The sequence below is a fragment of the Spermophilus citellus genome (assembly GCF_964194105.1).
Source record: "Spermophilus citellus genome assembly, chromosome: 2".
NCBI classification, from domain to species: domain Eukaryota; kingdom Metazoa; phylum Chordata; class Mammalia; order Rodentia; family Sciuridae; genus Spermophilus; species Spermophilus citellus.
In genome coordinates this window covers 151,585,761-151,608,306 of record NC_138183.1, presented here as the reverse complement: position 1 = coordinate 151,608,306, position 22,546 = coordinate 151,585,761, and the positions used below count along the sequence as shown (strand labels likewise).

General features: G+C 37.6%; 1 protein-coding gene across 1 annotated transcript in view; it reads left to right on the top strand.

Moving 5' to 3' along the window:
- Positions 1–1,946: 1,946 nt before the first annotated feature.
- The window catches only part of UBE4A (ubiquitination factor E4A), a 32,807-nt gene continuing 12,207 nt past the window's right edge, over positions 1,947–22,546 (top strand). Inside the window, exons 1-12 of the mRNA XM_081311920.1 lie at positions 1,947–2,075; positions 6,700–6,861; positions 10,552–10,725; positions 11,410–11,522; positions 12,817–12,969; positions 13,442–13,601; positions 14,139–14,341; positions 14,546–14,737; positions 15,680–16,013; positions 17,077–17,197; positions 18,941–19,245; positions 21,767–21,899. Coding sequence (XP_081168046.1) covers positions 6,741–6,861; positions 10,552–10,725; positions 11,410–11,522; positions 12,817–12,969; positions 13,442–13,601; positions 14,139–14,341; positions 14,546–14,737; positions 15,680–16,013; positions 17,077–17,197; positions 18,941–19,245; positions 21,767–21,899 — 2,009 coding nt within the window. The 5' untranslated portion in view covers positions 1,947–2,075; positions 6,700–6,740. The remainder of the gene's footprint in view (positions 2,076–6,699; positions 6,862–10,551; positions 10,726–11,409; positions 11,523–12,816; positions 12,970–13,441; positions 13,602–14,138; positions 14,342–14,545; positions 14,738–15,679; positions 16,014–17,076; positions 17,198–18,940; positions 19,246–21,766; positions 21,900–22,546) is intronic.

Sequence of the window (22,546 nt, the reverse complement as noted above, 5' to 3'; positions counted from 1 at the left end):
AATCCTAGTAGCTAGATTACAGGCATGTCCCATAGCACCCACTTTTAAGCCAAATAGATAGCTGCCTAGATATTCCAGAAATATTTATTGAATAATCTGTCTTACACCCATTAATTTATTTTATTTTGCAGTGTTGGTGATTGAACCCAAAGTCTTGTGTACATTAGACAAGGGCTCTACTACTGCAACATCCCCAGTTAAATACCATGTTACAGGGCTGGGGATGTGGCTCAAGCGGTAGCGCACTTGCCTGGCATGCGTGCGACCCAGGTTCGATCCTCAGCACCACATACCAACAAAGCTGTTGTGTCTGCCGAGAACTAAAAAGTAAATATTAAAAAAAAAATTCTCTCTCTCTCACTCTTTAAAAAAAAAAAATACTATGTTACAACTCCACTCTCAAAGGATTATAAGTTTCAGGAAGGAAAAAAAAACCTGGGTTTTTTATTTCACTATGTTATCTCAAGGAACCAGAACAGTGTAGGCATTCTAAAGACTGCATAATGCTTTTTGTGTGTATGTGGTTAAAATATGCATAATATAAAACTTATCATTTTAACAAGTCTTAAGTGTACTATTCAATGACATTAAATACCTTCACATTGCCGTACAGCTATCACCAATATACGTTTCCAGAACTTTTTCATCATCCTGAACAAAAATCCTGTATTCATTAGAAAACAATTACCCACTCCTTTCTCCGCCATCCCTTGGTAATCTTTATTCTACTGACTGACTATGACTTTGTCTATTATGGGTACTACATGTAAGTTGAATCATATAGAATTGTCATATATGGCTAATTTCACATAGCATGATGTTTTCAAAGTCCATCCATGTGGTGGCATGCATTTATTCCTTTTAAAGATCAAATGATAGTCTGCAGTATTTATATATTCTGTCTATCATTTATTTGTAGGTAGACATTCAGGGTTTTTTTTTCTCTTTTGGTTATTATGAATAATGCTAGTATGAACACGGGTGTCCAAGTGCCAGTTAAGTCCCTGCTTTCAATTCTTTTGAGCATCGGTTTTGAAGTGGAATTGCTGGGTCACATGATAATACTATGTTTAACTTTTTGAAAAACCATCAAACTGTTTTCCAAGTGGTGCATTTTTTTACATCCCCATCAGAATTGCATAAGCTTCCAACTTAACATCTTCACCAACATCTGTCTTCTATTTCTTTGATAAAACCCATCAATAGTAGTAGTGAAGCAGCAGTATCTTATTACAGTTTTGATCATCATTTCCCCAATGACTACTGATGTTGGGTATCTTCTTTGTAGCAATATCTAATCAAGTGTTTCACCCATCTGTGAATTAGATTGTTTGGTATTTTGTCAATGTATTGTAGGAGTTCTTTACATATTCTTGATATTAATCCTTTATCACATATATGGCTTACAAAATTTTTCTCATTCTATGAATTGTCTTTTTTGCACAGTGCTTCTATTTTTAAAAGTATGCATCTCCCATTACTCTTGCATATTTCAAAACGAACCTGTGGATTGTATGCTGTTGCCACTGTAAAATCCAATTTTTTAAAAAATCGCACATTATCTGGCACCTACACAGGCTCAAATCTTAGTTGTTATTGCTGTCATTGTTACTGCTTCACAAATAATAATCTACGAAAAGTTACAGAAGCTGCTTCGGAAAGGTATGGTACCAGTGGGAAAATCCCTACAGAGTTTACGACCAGAACCAGAGATCACAAAGTTATATCTGCGCTAGATGCTACGATTTCCAAAGACCACCCTTATATACCACTAACTTCCAAACCACTTCACCCAACAGACCCCACCTCCGATCCCAACACGATCCCAGGGCCATTTTCGGCCACTTCCGCCCCGCCACAGCAGGCTTCAAACAAGCTAGCGCGTGCGCAGTGGGGGTGTTTGCGTGCCATTTGTCTGCAAGGGCGGACGCATCCCGCTTCCGGCGCGGAGGTGAGAGTCCACACGCCCAGGCGCTTAGTGATGACGTCAGCTCCGGTTGCCATGCTGAGTCGGAAGTGGGAACCCTTTGGCCCCTGAGACTGTCGTGTCGTCGCTGCTGGCCCTTCAGGCTCTGGTAAGAGAGAAATTAGCTTGAGGGTAGGGGACCGTTGAGTCTTCAGTGGCAGCTTTTCTCCCAGTCGAATGCCAGCACAGGCCTCTTCCAAATTCCTTCTCCTGTGCATTTCTAACCAGAGACCCTCTCCCCTTCGTGAACTTTGACCCCTATTCGGAAACCCTTACATTGCTCCAAATTCTAATTTCTCAGCACACTTCTGTCCCCCTTTGCAACACCGCTCCTGGAAAAGGCCAGAATATTGTCCTTGTATATCTTTTGATTTCCTTTCTCTAAAACATGCTCCCTGAGGGTGGGTCTCCCTCCTCCCAGTGAATCCCTTATGGAATACGGAGGGATAAAATATAGAATAAACAATAGATAGCCATATGCCAAGAGGGTTAAATTAAGCACCAGACATAGTGATCAAACCAGTTGAGTACTTATGGCAAGATATTGACAGTTCTTAAGGCAAGTGATGGGCTCCTGGCACTCTGCTTCATGTTTTCTTGGGTTCAGAGGACAGTCCTAAAATTGATCACAGCTCAGGAGCTAATGTTTAATGAGTATTCCCTTTGGGATCAGTTTTTTACGTCCAAAGCAGAAATGTCTTTAGCTTCACCATCATTAACTGTTTGAGTACCACAGTTCTTACTTGATAAGGTCTTTCTAGCTTGCATACAGATGTGTTGAAAGGATTTGTTGCTACATTAGCATCTCCTGAAAGTATTATTGGGTAGAATATATTACAGTGGTAGCATTTTTTATACCTATTTTTATTTGATGTATTGTTTATTCTTTGTAAGAACAGAGACTTTACAGGATTGACTTAAAAGAGTGTGATTTGTTTATGTATGTATGTATGTATTTTGTGGTGTTGAGGATTGAACCCAGGTCTCACACTTGCTAGGCAAACACTGTACCTCTGAGTTACACCTGCGCTCACAAGCCTTGATTTTAACAATTCAAGTTTTACAAAGTGTTTCAAATGTTTCTGTTTAAAAATAGTGTCAACTCAGGTTTTAAAACATTTGGGTGCTCACAAGAGCTGACAGTGGCCATTAAAGGATTATTAGCACTATTTATAAACAAACTTGATTCTGGGGAGGGTGAAAGAATTCTGTAGAACCAGAGGTAGATATATATAGATGTAGACCCTTTCAGTGGGTATACATTGTAAAATTTGTTTTCAAGGAGGACTTATTCAGAAATATTCAAAATCAAATTCAAAAGCTTCTGAAGATTATTAGTTGTACCATGCCAAAGACTGACAACAGGGTAGTGTTGTATCTCTGTATGGAAATTGAAAATAAGAGGATTAAAATAGGGCATTATTGAATACTAAAACAAAATATCAAGGTTCCATTTTAAAAGACCTTTCTTTTGGAGTGGGTGATATCTAGGTACTCTTATTTACTTTGTAAGTTCATTGAATAAATCTAAGCCAGTATCTCCACAAAGGTTCTCCTCAAGTGATCAGTCCTCCTTTTTCCTGTAAGCAGTTAATGCAGTTTAGCCTTTTTTCTATGAAGAGTTTGCATAGATATTAAGTACATATGAAAAAGATGAGCTTATCCAGGTGTCGTGGCACACACTTGTAATCCCACCAATTTAGGATGCTGAGAGAGGAGGAGTGCAAGTTCAAGGCCAGCCTCAGCAACTTAATGAGGCCCTAAGCAATTTAGTGAGATCCTGTTGCCAAATAAAAATAACAAGAGCTGGGGGATGTAACTCAGTGGTGAAGTGCCTCTGGGTTAAATCCCCAGCTACCACCACCCCACCACCACCAAAAGAAAGAAAGAAAGAACGAGAAAGAGGAAGGGAGGAAGTAAGTTGCTCAGAGAGGTAGGCATAAACCTTTTTTGTTTTCAACAGACATTTGAGATAACAGATATATTTTCATTCTTAATTCTACACATCTTTAGAAACAAAAGAGCCACAGTGCCTGGTCTGTAACTTGCCTTCCACTGCATTCCCAAGACAAGTAGTAAAGCCCTTAACCTTGAAGTAGGATCATAAGTAATGCTATTGATGACAAGGGGTTCAGGAATAATTACATGTCAGATTGAGTCATTCAATAAATATCTACTTAGGATTTTGTGATTGTGAAGTATAAATCCAACATGAAGAAAAATTAATCATATATGAACCTGTACTCCAAGAGTTTACAGTTTAGTACAGCAGAAAATCTGCTTAAGGATACAATATAAAAAGTTGAAACTCTCAGGAAAAAATATAGATAAAGTTGTAATAGAAAAGTTCTATATAATGGGGCAGAGAAGTGTTGAGAAAGAAGGACATAATGCCATTTATGGTGATAAATGCTCTATTTCTGTGTGTGGTCTTGAGAGCCTGTGCCATATGTTCTATATTCCTGGCTTTCAGATTCCTTTCTGCATGATGGTGCATCTTCTTTGCAATGATCTGGACTCTTCAGCGTTTGTTTGTTTGTTTGTTTGTTTGTTTTGTTTTGTTTTTTCTTTTTTTTTAATGTTCAAACTGGCTTATGCAATTTAGAGGAAAATATTGAATTTTATAACTGAAAAGTGTGGAAAACTTTCTCTTTCCATCTCTCAACTGTTTTTCTCTTTGTTCATTTAGTAAGATCAGCCTTTTTAGATATTGTAAAGATGGCAACTCTAGGTTTTATCTTACAAGTCTAGCAACCAAACAGGAAAGAAAGAGTTCCCTTTTCTATAGGTTCAGTTAAAGGCCTGAAGCTGGTGCTCACTGACTCTTACAGGCCTTGATAAGGTCTTATGCCAACTCTTAGATCAGTCACTTTGGCCATATTCTTTAAGAAGACCAGACTCCTATACACATCTTATACACAACCCATATGGAACCCATGAACTGAGTGGAATGAATATCCAGAGAAAATTTTGAGGGTATCATGTTGAAAAAAACGGGACATTGTTTTGGAGACCAAAAAAAAAAAAAAAAACCAGAAGCTTACTACACTTTTTGCTACTTACTACCTTACCTTGGAATGCACGGTATCTCTGATATTAGCCAACTAACAGTGAGACAATTTATGGTACCTCCACTTGAATTAGAAGTGATAATTAAGCTTACGCAGTGGTTACATGGGGGAAAGCCATCTTGAGGACTATTGTTAATTCCAACACTAAATAGGCATCCTTTTTCACATTTACCTCAAATAAAATATGCATGGTAAATCAGATGTAGTGGTGCACATCTTTAATCCCAGCAACTCAGGAGACTGAAGCAGGAGGATCACAAATTCAAGGCCAGTCCAGGCAACTTAGCAAGTCCTGTCTCAAAGTAAAAAGAACTGGGGATGTAGCTCAGTGGGAGAGGGCCCCTAGGTTTAATCCCCAGTAGCACAAAAATTAATTAATTAACTTAAATATACATGGCAAAAAATAAAATACATAGAGAGCAATAGCTGACATTTCAATTCCTTGAGGCAGTAGGGTCCTACATCATACTGCAAGGAGGCTAGACATTCTGCCTGTTATTACAGCTAATTAACCATTAGCTCTTATGCAGAAAAATAGCAGAAGATGTGAAGAATTGTTCAGAAATGTTATAAACTCTTTTCCTCTAGTAATTAAGGGTAACTTTATGATTTGCATTAGCTTTTGTTAATATGATTCTATAAGGAGTCTCTCCTCAATAAACTAAGAGTAGATCAAACGTTCTTTTTTTTTCCTTATACCCCTGCCCACATTCTTTCTAAGGCTCTGTCCTTGTAGCAGCATCCTTATAAGCAGAATATTCATGCCCTATGTCTCTTCCCACCCTTTTCAGTGTTGTATTTTTATGGGGAAAAGCCTTTCAGAGAGCTCTGTGCATCCCATTGAACCACTGAATCCACTTGATCTTGAATGAGGATATGTAACCAGAAGAGTACAAATGCAGGCTAAGTCAGCCCTTCTAAACACCTTTGAGGTATCTAACAATTTCATGTTCCACAGTACACCTGACAGTTGAAATTTTTATTTCTATGGTATTGTAAAAAATCAGATAAACAGTGAAATGTAGAAATAAAATTAAGCAAATTCTCTTTAGATTTTAATTGAATAAATATCAGTTTTAGGCCCACTAAGAGAGATCAATTCCTTAATATATATTAAAGACTCATCTAGTTCCAATCCTGATTTGCCATTCCAAATCCCAGAGTTTTAGCTAAGGAATTCCCAGCTTCAACCTTAACTCATACAAGTCTGAGCGGGTTCCACCTTGTCCTCACATGGTAAATGAAAACTAGTCTGCCAGCATAGAGACTTACTAGAAATCCATAGGTCTCATTATTTCTAAGTACCATGTTGTTGTTACAGTTAATAGAAATTCTCTCTACCACTTCAATAATTCTGTTTAACCTATTTTCTTAAAGGTATAGCAGATGGAAACATGTGGACAGATAAATGCATTCCAGCTGAACATTTTTTTAGACTTTGTGGTTTTAGCTGTCCCCAGATCAGACCATCATGTTCAGTTGGTGGGTTTGTAACCATCTTGCCAGAAACATCTTGAGTTTTGAAATGGGAATTGACAAATCTTGAGCCAATGCCTTTTTAATTGTATTTTTTAAATGGGGGGATGGCGGTGGAGAGGAAATAGTAAGTTATAGCTGTTATGTTGTCTGCCCTTCTGAGTCTAATACCTGTTCTTTGCATAGCCCCTCCCCCTAGGTCTGGATGGAGGATACCTTAAAGTGAAATGACAGACCAGGAGAATAACAACAACATCTCAAGTAATCCCTTTGCTGCTCTTTTTGGCTCCCTGGCTGATGCCAAGCAGTTTGCAGCAATCCAAAAAGAGCAGCTGAAGCAGCAATCTGGTAAGTGAAGGAGTCAGTAGCAGCGGATGAGATGACCTAGAATGGAGTCTTCCCAAATTAAGTAATCTTTGGACACTTAATTTATAATTAGAATTTAAGTTTGGGGCAGAAGTTGTTTTTTTTTCTGTTTAGGACAGAAGTGGTTTTTTTTTGTTTTTTCTTTGTTTGTTTTTTTTTTTTTTTTTTTTGCTGTTGATTTTTTGTTTGGGAGGCCTTCCCTTCCCCTTTCCTTCTTTTTTAGAAAGAAATCAGATAACTGATGGTTACACAGGAACAGATGCCAGTTGTAATTCTAAAGCTGTCAAGCTGCTTCATTAAAAAAAAAGAGCCTAGTAAAAGTTTTTTAAATAAAATTTTTTTAACATAGGAAACCAAGGTGGTAGGTATGAAAACAAGTCACAAGCAGCTGTAGACAGCAGATATAAAAGGAAAATTTATAAAAGCATTTTACCTAGTACTTAAGAGGCTTTCTCAAGCGAAGTACTTCTTCTGTTCTTCTGCCTCTCTTTTGTAGCTTAGTACTGTTAAAACAGACTGTTTTGAAACAAAATCAGAATAATCTCTCACTTACCAGAAAAATGGCTTACCTCATTTTAAATCAAATTTAAGGTCAAGTTCATTTCCTTCTCCTATGAGGAGACATAGACTAAAATAATTACTATGGTATCTTTTAAATATAATAGTGTCTTGAGGACATTCACAATCTTTAAAAAGAATAATAGTGTTTCTCTTTTGAGAAAAGGAGAATGTTTATATTTTCCCTTTTTTTATTTTTTAAAAATGTCAGATGCATAGCAGAGTTGTCTTTGCTTTGTGATTAGGGTTGAAGAAAAAGGAGGTAAAGGCAAGACAGATCTATAGTAGACAGAGTGATAGATAAAGCAAGAGACAAGTGCAATGCTAACTTCTTAACCAGCAATAAATAGACGTAAGGCTGGCGAGTGGAGAGCATTGCAAATGGCAAACCGTGGGAATGAGGCAGAGGCACATGCCCTTCTGTTACTATTTTGGCAACTCATCATTTTAGTTTGTTTACGCTGATTTTATTGTGCCACTAGGTCCAAACTGTTTGCCACCACCAGTTAGTACTTTGCCAAAACCTTTGACCTCCAAAATTGAAGTTCACTTTTACTAAACTCAGAACTCAAAATACTGAAGCAACTCTTAGTTCTGAGAGTTTTGTCTGGACTTTCAGAATACCCATCCTATCAAGAGAAAAGAAATATGAGTTCATATGGCTTTTATAGTACTGACTGTTATAATCATTCAACATGAGTGCATTCTAAGAGGCGGTCTTTATAAACAAATTTAAGGGACTCAGTCAATAAGGAAAAAGTGAAACCAGGGAGGGGAAAAAAAAAAGCTGTAACAAACAACTTATATATTATATACAATAATCAAATGATGAAAAAATCCAATCTCACTTTTTTTTTTTTTTTTTTTTTTTTTTTTTTTTAGTACAGGGAATTGAACCCTGAGCAATATCCCCAGGTTTTTTTAGTTTTTATTTTGAGACAGGGTCTCACTAAGTTACTTAGGGCCTCACTAAGTTGCTGAGGCTGGCTTTGAACTTGTGATCCTCCTGCCTAAGCCTCTTTGAGTTACTGGGATTACAGGTGTGCACCAGTCTCACTTTTTAATGCTGTTTTGTTTTGTTTTGTTTTGAGACAGGATCTTACTAAGTTGCCCAGGCCAATCTCAAATTTAAATTCCTCCCTCCTCCTATCTCAGCCTCACAAATTTCTAGGATTATAGGCATGAGCCATATGTGTGCCCACCATGCCCAGCTGAGCCTACTAAAACAACAATTATGACATTTTTATTTTATTTTATTTTTTGGTACTGGGGATTTAAGCCAGGGGTACTTAACCACTGAGGTACATCCCCAGTTCTTTTTATTTTGTTATTTTGAGACAGAATCGAAGTTTCTTAAGGCCTTGCTAAGTTGCTGAGACTGGCCTCAAACTTGTGATATTCCTGTTTCAGCCTCCTGAGTTGTTGGGATTATAGGCATATACCACCGCATGTGGCTTGAATTAGGTCATTTTTTTACCTGTGAAATTTATGAAGATTTAATGGGCACAGTGGCACATGCCTATAATCTCAGCAACTCAGGAAACTGGGCAAGAGGATTGCAAGTTCTAGGTCAGTCTGGGCAACTTAGCAAGATCTTATCTAAAAATAAAAAATGAAAAAGGCTGGCTGTGTAGCTCAGTGATAGAGCCCTCAGGTTCAATCCCTAGCACTGGGGGGTTGGCAGGGGGCGGGGAGAAGAAGAAGAAAAGGAAGAAAGAAAATAAAAAAGAAATTTATGAGATTCGAACACATATTCTCAGGTTTGTTTTTTTTTTTTTTTTCCCCAGTGCTGGGAAGTGAAGCTCAGGGGCTCTTACCACTGAGCTACTTTCCCAGCCCCAGACATTCCCTCATATACTAGTGGGTAGGCATATAAATCAGTGCATCTTTGAAGGCAATTTACTAGTATATGTTAAACTTTTTAAGTGGCCAGGCTCAGGCTAGAGATGTAGCTCAATTGATAAAGTGCTTACTTAGCATGGGTGAGACCCTGGGTTTGATCCCTTACACTGCAAAAAAAAAAAAAAAAAAAAAAGTGTTCAAGTCCTTTGAGCCAGCAGTTCTGCTTCTATGAATTTATCCTATAGGAATACACAAGTGAACAAAGAGTTACATTAAGTGCAGTATTATTTGAAATTATAAAAAAGTTGGAAACAACCAAATCAGGCAATGAATAAACCTAGAGTTTCGGCAGCTACATTAGTTACAGTGCATGTAAAATAAATGCGATATAGTGCAGCTACTGAAAGGAATGAGAGCTGGGCACAGTGACACATCCCTGTAAAATCGTAGCTACTGAGAGGCTGAGGCAGAAGGATCTCAAGTTCAAGACCAATCTGGGCAACATAGGGAGATCCTGCCTCAGTGGGGGTGGGGAAGACATGTTAAAAGGCTAGCTAAAGAGCATTATGTATTATGTGATCCCATTTTTTAGAAAAAAGAAAAACCATAGTAATGAACACAAAAAGAGAAAAATAAGAGTCTGGAACACAGCTAAGTTGAGTGGTTTGACTGTAGGGAAGTGTTTCAGAGGAGACTTTCTATACTATATTTTCCTGTACTGTTTTGTGCAGTTTTTTGTGTTTGTTTTGTTTTTTAGTTATAGATGGACATAATACCTTTATTTTATTTATTTTTAATATGGTGCTGAGGCTCGAACCCAGTGCCTTACACATGCTAGGCAAGCGTTCTACCATTGAGGCACAACCCCAGCTCCTCCTGTACAGTTTTGAGTTATTAAAACAAATGTGTCTTCTGGAAAAAGCCAGACATTTAAAATAATTACAGGCACTTTAATCTATTAGGTAATTCTTTCTTCACTAGGATTTTATATGGAAAGTAAAGCTGTTTTTTTTTTTTTTTTTTTTTTCTGGCAATGTGGAATACAATTATGGGTAGAAGTAATAAAACTTTTGCTTTGAAAAATATGGTAAGATTTATAGCCAGGGATTTCAGAATCCTGCACTTAACTTGCCTGACTTGAGATATTCACTAATTAGATGATTAACTTGTTTCACATCTGAAATTATCCTATTCTTCATTATTTTGGTAGTAGCCTTGGTTCTCTCTAAAAGAAAGGGAGATGGATGTTTAACAGCTTACATGTTCTGACAGATGAACTCCCAGCTAGCCCAGATGATTCGGATAATAGTGTGTCAGAGAGCCTGGATGAATTTGATTACTCTGTGGCTGAGATCAGCCGCTCATTCCGGTCACAGCAAGAGATATGTGAGCAACTCAACATCAATCACATGATCCAAAGGATCTTCCTCATTACTCTGGATAACAGTGAGTTATAGACTTATAGCCAATCTGTTCATTCTTCTGTCTTTCCAGCTATATCATCTAGTGGTTAAATTATTTCACAGTACTCCCTGGAGCATGGTGTTTATATTTCTATAAAGCTTTTGGTATGACCTAAAAGCAGTATTTAGACAGATATAATTTTTGTTCCCTTTTTGATAATGATTAGGCCATGTAACTACTTGCATTAACTACCTTTAGAGGAAAATGGAAATAGTAATCAAACCCATTTTCTTCTCACATGGAACCCTAAGGGACATCAGACAGTGATTTCCCACTGTCCTATATCCGTAGTTAAACCCCAAAGTTAGTACAATGTCTGGGATTTACTCTTTAAATGTCATGACAATAGGTTTATAACAAAACTGGTGCTCTGTAGCTAGGGAGGGAGGATTTAAATCTTTAGATACTGCTTTGTGTATCAAGATCACTCTGGTATTACCTGGATCAAACCTGGATTTAAGAGAAAGGCTATCAAGATTAACTATCTGGAACTGGGTATAATTACATGCACCTAAGGTCCCAGGAATTCAAGGCCATTCTTTGCACCAAAGCAAGGTCCTGTTTCAAAAAAAGACACCCCCCCCAAAAAAAAAAAATAGTGATCTGTATAAGACCAGGAACATTGCCCCAGTGTCCTTAACCTATCAGATTAAAACTACTTCCCAGGTGATCCTAGCTTGAAAAGTGGGAATGGCATCCCTAGCCGTTGTGTGTATTTGGAAGAAATGGCAGTAGAACTGGAAGATCAAGACTGGCTTGATATGAGCAACGTTGAGCAGGTACCATTCTTATGTTCTTAACAGGTGCCCTCAGTAAAAATTAACATACTGTCAAATTGTACTCACCATTCTCTAACTGTGACATTGCTTACTTCCATCTCTCATGTTGTTTTTGGTTTCTTTGGAATCTTCTCGCTACTATGGCCACATATCCAAATATACCCCATTATTTACAAACAGTTAAAATGCCATCTTATTTACAAAGCTTGCCAAATAGGAGTTACATCCTCCTAATCTATCTTAATGAGAATTGTCACTTTCTGTTTCATGTTGTGTTTTTTTAGGCACCTGTCTGATCTCACCTGTCAGACTGTTCAATTCGTTAGGACAAAACTCATCTCTATCTTCTTAGGGTTTTTTGTTCTTGTTGTTTTGTTGTGTTTTGGTTTTGGTGGGGGTGGTTTTGAGATGCTAAGGATCCAATCCGTGGCCTTACCCATGGTAGGCAAGTGCTCTACCACTGTGCAGTATCTATAGCCCTCTTTCTTCTTTATATCCTAGCAAAATCCAGAATGCTCTTAGCTTTCTATCACTCTGATGTAATACAAAGAGAAGTAACTTATAAAGAGAAAGTTTATTTTACCCGTTGAAGATTCCTGTCCATGATCCATTGGCCCCCTTGTTTTGGGCCTGTGATAAGGCAGTACATTATGGTGGGAGCATGTAGTAAAGCAAAACTGCTTTTATTATGGACCTTTGAGCAAAGAGAAAGAGACTAGGATATGACAGTCCCATTCAACATGCAGGGCAATGATCTAAGGACCTCTCAGTAGGCTCCACTTCCTAAAAGGTTCCACCATCTCCCATCAGCACTAACCTAGGGACCAAGTCTTTAACATATAAATCTTTGGGGGAATCCAAGCCATGGCAAGTGCATTGTACCTTCCAAATACCTGATTAATATTAAAGAGATAAAAGTTTGATTGGAAAGACACTTAACAACTTGCAGTTTAACTTTACACATTTTGAGTATCTTCGAGTGAAGCCAGAAATCACATAGAGTAATAGATTTCACATGTAAGTTTAATCACTGATTCTTAATGCCATTCAACAAATAGTCTTTTAATGCCTGTTCTATACTGGTTCTATGCCAAACACTTTAGGCTTTATTTAGAATAACTTTACATATATGATTATTTTCTAACATTTCTAAAGTAATAAGATACTGGGTCCTTTTTTCCTTTTCACTCTAAACCTTGTGATTCTTGTAATAACCTATTGTCAAAATTATTTTACCTCTTTATGTTCTAAGATTAACTTTGAATTTGTTTAATTTGTTTATTTTTCTTAACAGGCCATCTTTGCTCGCTTATTACTTCAAGATCCAGGAAACCACTTGATTAACATGACTTCTTCTACAACATTAAATCTGTCTGCTGATCGAGATGCAGGAGAGAGGCACATTTTTTGTTACCTTTATTCCTGCTTCCAAAGAGCCAAGGAAGAGGTAAAAGAATAATTCCTATTTAATGCTTTATTATCCTCTTGGGTATGATTTTAGCATATAAGTCAGAGTTGAATCAGTGTCTTTCATATTGATTTATATACATTATAGTATCTTTGTCTTCTAATTTAATCTCCTTTCTGTGGATTCGGAGCTCATCTCTTTCCCCAGTTAACCAATACCTCCCATTCTCTCTACAAACTTCTTTACATATCACACCCTTAAAAAATAAAAGTAAAGTGATAAATTCATTTCCATTGAGGTGTAAGCATTAGAATAGGAACTTGACACTTCCAGATTGGAATTTTAATAGGTAGGTGATTTTTAAGCCAAAGAACAAGTCTGTAATGAATTTGCAGACATCCACAAGAGACCAATATTGTTTTGGGACACGGTGTCTTTTCCATTCTATTTATATCTACCCTTTTTCCAGGTCCTAAAGCTCTACTCTTCCCTTTCTTCCTTATGTTTGCAGATTACCAAAGTTCCAGAGAACCTGCTACCCTTTGCAGTACAGTGCAGGAACCTCACTGTGTCAAATACCCGAACAGTTCTCCTCACCCCAGAGATCTATGTTGACCAAAACATCCATGAACAATTGGTAGATTTGATGTTGGAAGCCATCCAAGGAGCCCGTGAGTACATAAGAAGATCTTTGAGCTTCTACATTTTGATTTCCAAATTTAAAATTTCTCTAATTTCATTAGAAAGCCTCAGCACCATTATGGTTCTGGTATAAATTAAGGAAGAGACCTCACACTTTGATCTTTGGAGTTGATAACAATAGAATTATCAAAGAGTTTGAGAAGAGTAAAGAGCCATTGTGTAGCCAATGTGGTAACACAGGCCTGTAATCCCAGCAACTTGGGTAGCTGAAGCAAGAGGCTCTTAAGTTCAAGGTCAGCCTCAGCAACTTATCAAGACCCTTTCTCAAAAGTAAAAGTAAATGGGCTGAGAATGTAGCTCAGTGGTCCTGGGTTCAATCCACAGTATAAAAAGAAAAGAAAAAAAGAGCCAGTTTGTGAAGATAGGGATATGGTTTAGTGGTAGAGCACTTGCCAAGCATGTGAAAAGCCCTGGGTTTAGTCCCCAGCACCTCAAAGAAGGAGAGAAAGCGTGTAAAACATATAAAAATTCCTATGGCCTCCTTTCTCTTTCATGTCTTCTGTTAGATTTTGAAGATGTAACTGAATTTCTAGAAGAGGTCATTGAAGCCTTGATACTAGATGAGGAAGTTCGAACATTTCCTGAAGTCACGATTCCAGTGTTTGATATTTTATTGGGCCGAATAAAAGATCTGGAGCTGTGCCAGATCCTGTTGTATGCATATCTAGATATTCTTCTCTATTTCACTAGGCAAAAGGATATGGCAAAGGTAGGTCTGAAAGATGGTATGTATTCATTGTATTGGAGATTTAATTAATACTTGATGCTTCCTTGTCCTGAGGACTCTATACTATTACTTATAGAATAAGAGAAAATTGGATTGGTGGTTGTATAGACAAAACTCTTTGAGGCCCTCTCACTTTATTGTCTTTATCTTACCATGCAGACAAATAGTACTTATCTTCTCCTACAGGTTTTTGTAGAGTACATTCAACCTAAGGACCCTAGCAATGGGCAGATGTACCAGAAGACCTTGCTGGGAGTCATTCTGAATATCTCCTGCTTATTAAAGACTCCGGGTGTGGTAGAAAATCATGGCTACTTCTTGAATCCATCTCGGTCCAGTCCTCAGGAGATCAAAGTACAGGAGGCCAACATCCATCAGGTCGAACTGTTTCCTGGGATATCCTAGCCCCCTGGTCTTAGATTAGTGTCCTCAAGAACCACATACACATAAGGCTACTTGAGCCTCTTTAGGAAAGCAAATTGGTATGGATGACTTTCTCCATAATGATGTAAAGAAATTGCCCTCTTTTAGCATGTGCTAAGAGCAGGAGTAAAACCATTTAGGGTGAGAATAAGCTGTTGTGACTCTTGCCCTATGTGGTAGCACTTCCACTTCCCCTCAATTCTTGCTCTTGTCACCGAACTATTTCTTACCACTTAGCTCCTAAAATCTTGACTGAACCTCAGCTTATATAACTCCCTTTCTCCATCCCCCTTTCTTTTCCTCGACCTATGCCCTTTCTGTTTGGGCCTCTTGGCATAAATTATAGTAGAGATCTGGCCAACATGAGACATTTTAATGGTTGAAGTGGGAATAGTTTAAGTCTCCCATTCACCATTTAATCTTCACAGCTTTGTAAAACAGATGTTGGCAAACTATAGCAGTGGTCAAATCCAATCTGTCACCTGTTTTTTTTTTTTTTTTTAAATAACATTTTATTGGACATGGCCACGTCCATTCATATATGTATTGTTTGTGGCTTGATTTTATGCTACCATGGTAAAGTTGAATAACTGCCTGAAGGACCATATGGCAAGCAAAGCCAAAACTATAACCTAGTGCTTTGCTGAAAAAGTTTAGCAAATACTGCTATGAAACTAAGTAATGCTGTGTGCAATTTGGCAGCTGATCAGAAAATTTCTCCTAAATACCCAGAAATATTTTTAAAAATTAAAATCAGGGAATGGGGCTCAAGGAGAATGAGGGGAAAGATTAGGATTAGCATATTTTTGGAAACTGCCAGTTGCTAAGGTTTGAGAGTAAGAAAATAATTAAATGTGAAATTGGAATATTCTGTGGTTGTGTTTTCTGGTCAAACAGTTCATGGCTCAGTTCCATGAAAAGATCTACCAGATGCTGAAGAACTTACTCCAGCTCTCTCCAGAAACCAAACACTGTATCTTATCCTGGCTGGGAAACTGTTTGCATGCAAATGCAGGCCGCACCAAGATTTGGGCCAATCAGATGCCAGAAATCTTCTTCCAAATGTATGCCTCGGATGCCTTCTTTCTGAATCTGGGTGCTGCTCTCCTGAAGCTATGCCAGCCATTTTGCAAACCCAAGTCCTCTCGGCTTCTCACCTTTAATCCTACTTACTGTGCTCTGAAGGAGTTGAATGATGAAGAACGAAAAATAAAAAATGTACACATGAGAGGTAGGGGCAACTGGCCTTCTCAGAAGTGTGTGTGTGTGTGTGTGTGTGTGTGTGTGTGTGTGTGTGTGTAATTTCTAAGGCATTCATTCCCTTATCCTTTTTTTTATAAAGTAGCTCTTTCTCAAAAAAAAAAAAAAAAAAAGAGGTATAAAAAAGGTTTAATTTTTTTTTTTAAGCAGTTTTCTAAAATCAACAATTTAGCTTTTAAATGTTGTGCTTTAGTGAGACCTCTCTGGATATGGCAGCCTTCAGTATTCATTCATTCATCCTTTACAAAAATGAATAAAATACAGCTGCTATCCTCTTTGAACTCAGAGGCTCCAGAAAAAGTCAGGTAATTTTAATGTGCCATAGAACTAAGCTCTGAGAACACAGAGTGAGTAATCAATTCTGCAGGAGTCGGAGGTCTTCATAGCTGAGCTTGAAAGATAAGTTGGGTTTTACCAGGCAAAGGAGCAAGAGTCTATACAAAGGGAATAGCAAGCATAGAAGTAAAAGCTGTGGAAAGTCATGAGTAAGGAATGATGAAACGTTCCAGGTATCTTAGAGCAGAGGAGGATGAGAAGTGGGTGGCAGGAAGTGGAGAAAATGGGTCTGAGGAAAAAGAAGGTTAAGGCCAGATTGGAAAAACTTGAGCAATTCAGAGAAATGAAATAAAGAAAATAAAGGACTCATGATTCTGCCATGCAGAACAAATCCCTTCTTAATTTTGATATATTTCTTCCAGTTTTGTGATTCTTGCAATTATAAAAATGATACTTCTCAAAAGCAAATAATATTAAATATAGAAAAGCATAAAATAAATACAATTGGTCCATTGCCTATCACTTGGAAAAATTACAGTACGATAATTATTTTTAATTTTTGGTGATTTCATTGATTAGGCAAGAGGTTTAACTATTTCTGTAGACAAAAGATATTTTTAGAGAAAGTAATGTGATGAGATTTGTTTTAAAGAAGTTGTCACTGGTATAGTAGGAAGCTGAACAAGAATAAGGGGAGACTTGAGACCAAGATTCATGTCTGTGGCAAGCCATTTACCATTGCTTTTAACTTCTTTGAGGTTTGGACAAAGAAACCTGTTTGATCCCAGCTGTGCAGGAGCCAAAGTTTCCCCAGAACTACAACCTCGTAACAGAGAACCTTGCTCTAACAGAGTATACCTTGTACTTGGGATTTCACAGGTAATTCTTTTGCTGTCACTAGAAAAGAACTATTTGGGAATGAACTATTTAGTTGTGTCTAAAACCAGAAGGTTGAAAGTGAGTCTTAAGAGAATTATTCTAGGGGCTGGAGCTGGAGCTTAGTGGTAGAGTACTTGCCTAGCACAGGTGAGGCACTGGGTTCAAGCCTCAGAACAACATACAAACTAATAAGTAAAATAAAGGTTAAATTCTTTAAAAAAAGAGAGAGTTTAATTCTCAAGGCTAGCATTAGAAAATCTAGCAGCAAAAGAGAATTATTTGAATTTATTTTTGTTTACACAAATCAGCTTTGTCCAGTTAAATTTATTTTCAATTTTTGACCTGTTAACTTTTTTAAATTAAAGATACACTATTTTTTTTTCTACATTTTCAAAATTTTAGATCATTGTCTTCCTGTTGTCATTTAGGAAATGGAATTGTTTTTATTTTCTGTTTCATTTTCTACTCTTGAAAATTTTGCTACTTACTACTTCTGATGAAAAAGCCAAGAAACAGAATTGGCAAAAATTAAGAAAATGTTAATAAAAGATTCCAGTGAGACCATCTATGTATCTAAGATAAAGAAGATTCTAGAAGTGTGAAGGTTTGAGAACTGTAGTTTAAAATTTTCCAAAGGGATCTAGTTCTAACTAGCCTTACGTCACTATAATTTTTCCCCCTTTTTAACTAAGTGTGACTTTCAGTATAAATAAGGGTGGGAGGTAGCAACTTGATCTTGGAAGTGGTATAAGGAATAGCAGTTTTTGTTTTTTTTTAATATTTATTTTTTAGTTCTCGGGGGATACAACATCTTTGTTTGTATGTGGTGCTGAGGATCGAACCCGGGCCGCATGCATGCCAGGCGAGCTCGCTACCGCTTAAGCCACATCCCCAGCCCGGAATAGCAGTTTTTAATGCCTTCTCAGGATACTTAAATTAATAAAAGGCATTTTTCAAAAACCAGCAAATTACCGAAAAATGGTGGATATAGAAAACTCTCTAATAAAGCGTTTTTAACTTCTTTGAGGTTTGGACAAAGAAACCTTGTAATTCTCTAATAAGACATTTTAAATAAGACAATGTTCAGCATGTGCTTAATCTACTTAACTATCTAGATTCAAACACAAAAATGAATGTCATCTAGTTTCTTAGCTGGCCTTAGACATTACCTATAGGATCAAAGGAAATAGTTTGGATTATACACATAGAATCAGTTATCCTTAGCTTTAAATTATAGGTCTTCGTTTCAGTAGAGAATATTTGGGTGAACTTTCATGAAGAACGATTTAATTTTATTTTAAACAGAGAGCTGAAGACTAACTGTAAGACATCCTCATAATCCCTCAAAGCACGATCCTTGCACTTTTGTTGTGTAAAACTATCCTGCTGGGCTTCTTGTACTTTGCCTAATAATTTTTATTTTACATAATATCTCACTTTATACCCTGCTCACCTAAGTTGCAGCTGTTTGAATTGTGCACTTCAGTTGAAGGCTGCTAACTATTTGTAATTAGCTTCAATTGTGTTGAATACTTGGTAACATTTTCCCAGTGCGTTGTACCTTGCCTCTGTCCTGTCAGTAACTTGTGAGTGCCTTCTGTGTCATTAAGACTGCATCTCCCTACATCTTTAAAGGGAATGCTAGAATAAATAAATGAGAATTTATTTTTCTAGAATGATCTAAACTAGACTATCTCCCTATGAGCCTTCCTGACCCAGTCTCTTCTGCTTTCTTGGGGGCAGGTTGCATGACCAGATGGTAAAAATCAACCAAAATCTGCATCGGCTACAGGTTGCCTGGAGGGATGCTCAGCAGAGTTCTAGCCCTGCTGCTGACAACCTCCGCGAACAGTTTGAACGACTAATGACCATCTATCTTTCAACCAAGACTGCCATGACTGAGCCACAGATGCTACAAAACTGCCTAAATTTGCAGGTGTCCATGGCTGTTCTGCTGGTTCAACTGGCCATAGGCAATGAGGGCTCACAGCCAATAGAGCTAACTTTTCCTTTGCCAGATGGCTACAGCTCTTTGGCTTATGTGCCAGGTAAGCAGTTCTCCCTTGGGAACTTCCTATTTTTAGCCATCTAAGTTTAACTGGGTCACTTTGGAAGTTTAGTCCTCAAGATACCTTTCCTTAGTTATCATTTGTTTTTGGAGAAACAACTCAAACTTATAAATATCTACTGATCAAAGTATGAAGTTACTAACAGTATGTTCTCTGCCCTTATGACCCTACTGCTGTGCATATCAGAAAACAGTCTTCAAAAGATTAAAACGAAGCTGGGCACAGTAGCACATGCATGCCTGTAATCTCAGCAACTTAGTGAGACCCTGTCTCAAAATAAAAAATAGGATTGAGGATGGAGCTCAGTGATAAAGCACCCCTGGGTTCAATTCCCAGTACCAAAAAAAAAAAAAAAAAAAGATTAAATGAAGCCAGGATTCTCATAGTTGTTAGTTTCTGTCATTTATATGGATTGTCATTCAACTTACAAATTTCTAACTCTCCTGTACTCTTTTTAGAAAGAAAAAAAAATTCTTCTATCAGTTAACCCAGAAGGGAGATTGTATTTATATGTCAGTGAGGGGTTAGCAGACATGCATCAAATCAGGTTAAATTATCTTGATCACTGTATTGGACAAATATTGCTGTATCACAAATTACCCCAAAACATATCAGCTTAAAACAACAAATTTTTTTTTATTGGTTGTTCAAAACATTACAAAGCTCATGACATATCATCTTCCATACATTTGATTCAAGTGGGTTATGAACTCCCCTTTTTTACCCCAAATACAAGTTGCAGAATCACATTGGTTACACATCCACATTTTTACATAATACCATATTAATGACTATTGTATTCTGCTACCTTTCCTATCCCCTACTATCCCCCCTCCCCTTCCCTCTCATTTTCCCTCTCTGTCCCATCTGCTGTTGTTTAATTCTCTCCCTTGTTTTTTTTTTCCCCTTTCCCCTCACAAACTCTTATACGTAATTTTGTGTAACAATGAGGGTCTCCTTCCATTTCCATACATTTTCCCTTCTCTCTCCCTTTCTCCCACCCCACTCGTCTCTGTTTAATGTTAATCTTTTCCTCGTGCTCTTCTTCCCTGTTCTGATCTTAGTTGCTCTCTTTATATCAAAGAAGACATTTGGCATTTGTTTCTTAAGGATTGGCTAGCTTCACTTAGCATTATCTGCTCTAATGCCATCCATTTCCCTGCAAAATCCATGGTTTTGTCATTTTTTAGTGCTGCGTAATACTCCATTGTGTATAAATGCCACAGTTTTTTAATCCATTCATCTATTGAAGGGCATCTAGGTTGATTCCAAAGTCTAGCTATTGTGAATTGTGCTGCTATGATCATTGATGTGGCAGTATCCCTATAGTATGCTCTTTTAAGGTCCTCAGGGAATAGACCGAGAAGGGCGATAGCTGGGTCAAATGGTGGTTCCATTCCCATCTTTCCTAGGAATCTCCATACTGCTTTCCATATTGGCCGCACCAATTTGCAGTCCCACCAGCAATGTACAAGTGTACCCTTTTCCCCACATCCTCTCCAGCACTTATTGTTGTTTGACTTCATAATGGCTGCCAATCTTACTGGAGTGAGATGGTATCTTAGGGTGGTTTTGATTTGCATTTCTCTGACTGCTAGAGATGGTGAGCATTTTTTCATATACTTATTGATTGATTGTATGTCCTCCTCTGAGAAGTGTCTGTTCAGGTCCTTGGCCCATTTGTTGATAGGGTTGTTTGTTATCTTATTAAAACAACAAATATTATTTCAGTTACCATGGGTAAGGAATTCAGGCACACTAGGCTGCATGGTTCTGGCTCAAGGGTACCCCCTGAGATTGCATCCAAGCTGTCATTCAGAGCCATAGGAATTTGAGGATCCAACTACAGCTGGAGGATCTACTTACAAGCCCCGTCATGTGGCTGTTGACTGACCTCATTTTCTTACACATTTGGCCAACAGCCTCTTCTCCAGGCCCCACACATCTCTCTTTAGTACCATTCATGATGAGGTGACTGGTTTCCCCCAGAGTGAGTGACCACGGTGAAAACTAAAAGCTTTTATAACCTAATCTTAGAAAATGATATACCATCATTTCTACTGTATACTGCAGGGTGAAGCTTCTACTCTAGAAGAATGTGGGAAGGGACTGAGTAAGGGCATGAATACCAGGAAATGAGGATCATTGGAGGATCATCCTAGAGGCTGGCTGCCATAGTTACCTAATGTAAAAGTCTTGATAAGCAATTCTTCAGATACCTGAAGAATTAATTAAATTATGGTTAACCTTGTATTAATCTTGTAACCTGGTACTGTTAACACATGTTAATATGTTAATAATATTTTGTATACTACTGTTCATATATTTACTTGGATAAAAATTTAAAATGACATACATTTAAAGAAGATCCTAAGACCAATAAGACCTTTAATTTTTTTTTTTAAACCCTTCATTAAGGAACGTGAAAGAGAGGAATATAAATGTTACTTAATACCAGCAGACAGATATTTGGCTAATTCTAGTGAATATTTTTTTTCAGAATTTTTTGCAGATAACCTCGGTGATTTCCTCATTTTTCTCCGCCGCTTTGCCGATGACATCTTGGAGACATCAGCAGATTCCTTGGAGCATGTCCTTCACTTTATCACCATTTTCACTGGGAGCATAGAAAGGTGAAGTGCTGAAATCTTGGCTCTGTCACTGTTTAGAGCTGCAAAACATTCAGAAGACTTCTAAATCAAGAAATAAACAAGCCTGAATCATAAGGGGTTGCCTTCAGAAGTTATGTTAACATTAATGAACCACCTGAGCATCCTTATGGGTAGCCAAAAATCCCACTGTTGAGAGGCACAATAAGCAAAGGACTTTGCCCACAGAGAATTTGAACCTGCATTTAAGGTACCTGATGGGAATTCCACTGCTAGTCCCTGGTTAAAATAGTTACCGTACTGCCAGAAACCTTACCAGTGGCAGTCAGGTGCTAATGTTCCTCTGCTAATTGTATGATACATAAGTTTGTTCTTGCTGTTTGGAGTTGGATGAGCAGTAAACTTAGTTCAATGTTATTTCTGATCTCTAGTCTTCCCACTCATAACCTCCAGCCCTCTTTCCCAAAGGAAGATACTATGACTTCTAGGATTCCTTTCTTCATTTTCTGATATGTAGGCCAAAGGAAACAAATTCTGTGTACAGAAGTGCACATTGCTTCATAATAAAGAGAATGACCCACAATTCCCCTAGGCACATCAATGAAAAGTAGGTAGAATCCAGTCCGTCACTGAACTGAGCAAACCTAATTAGTCATAAACCAAAAAGTATT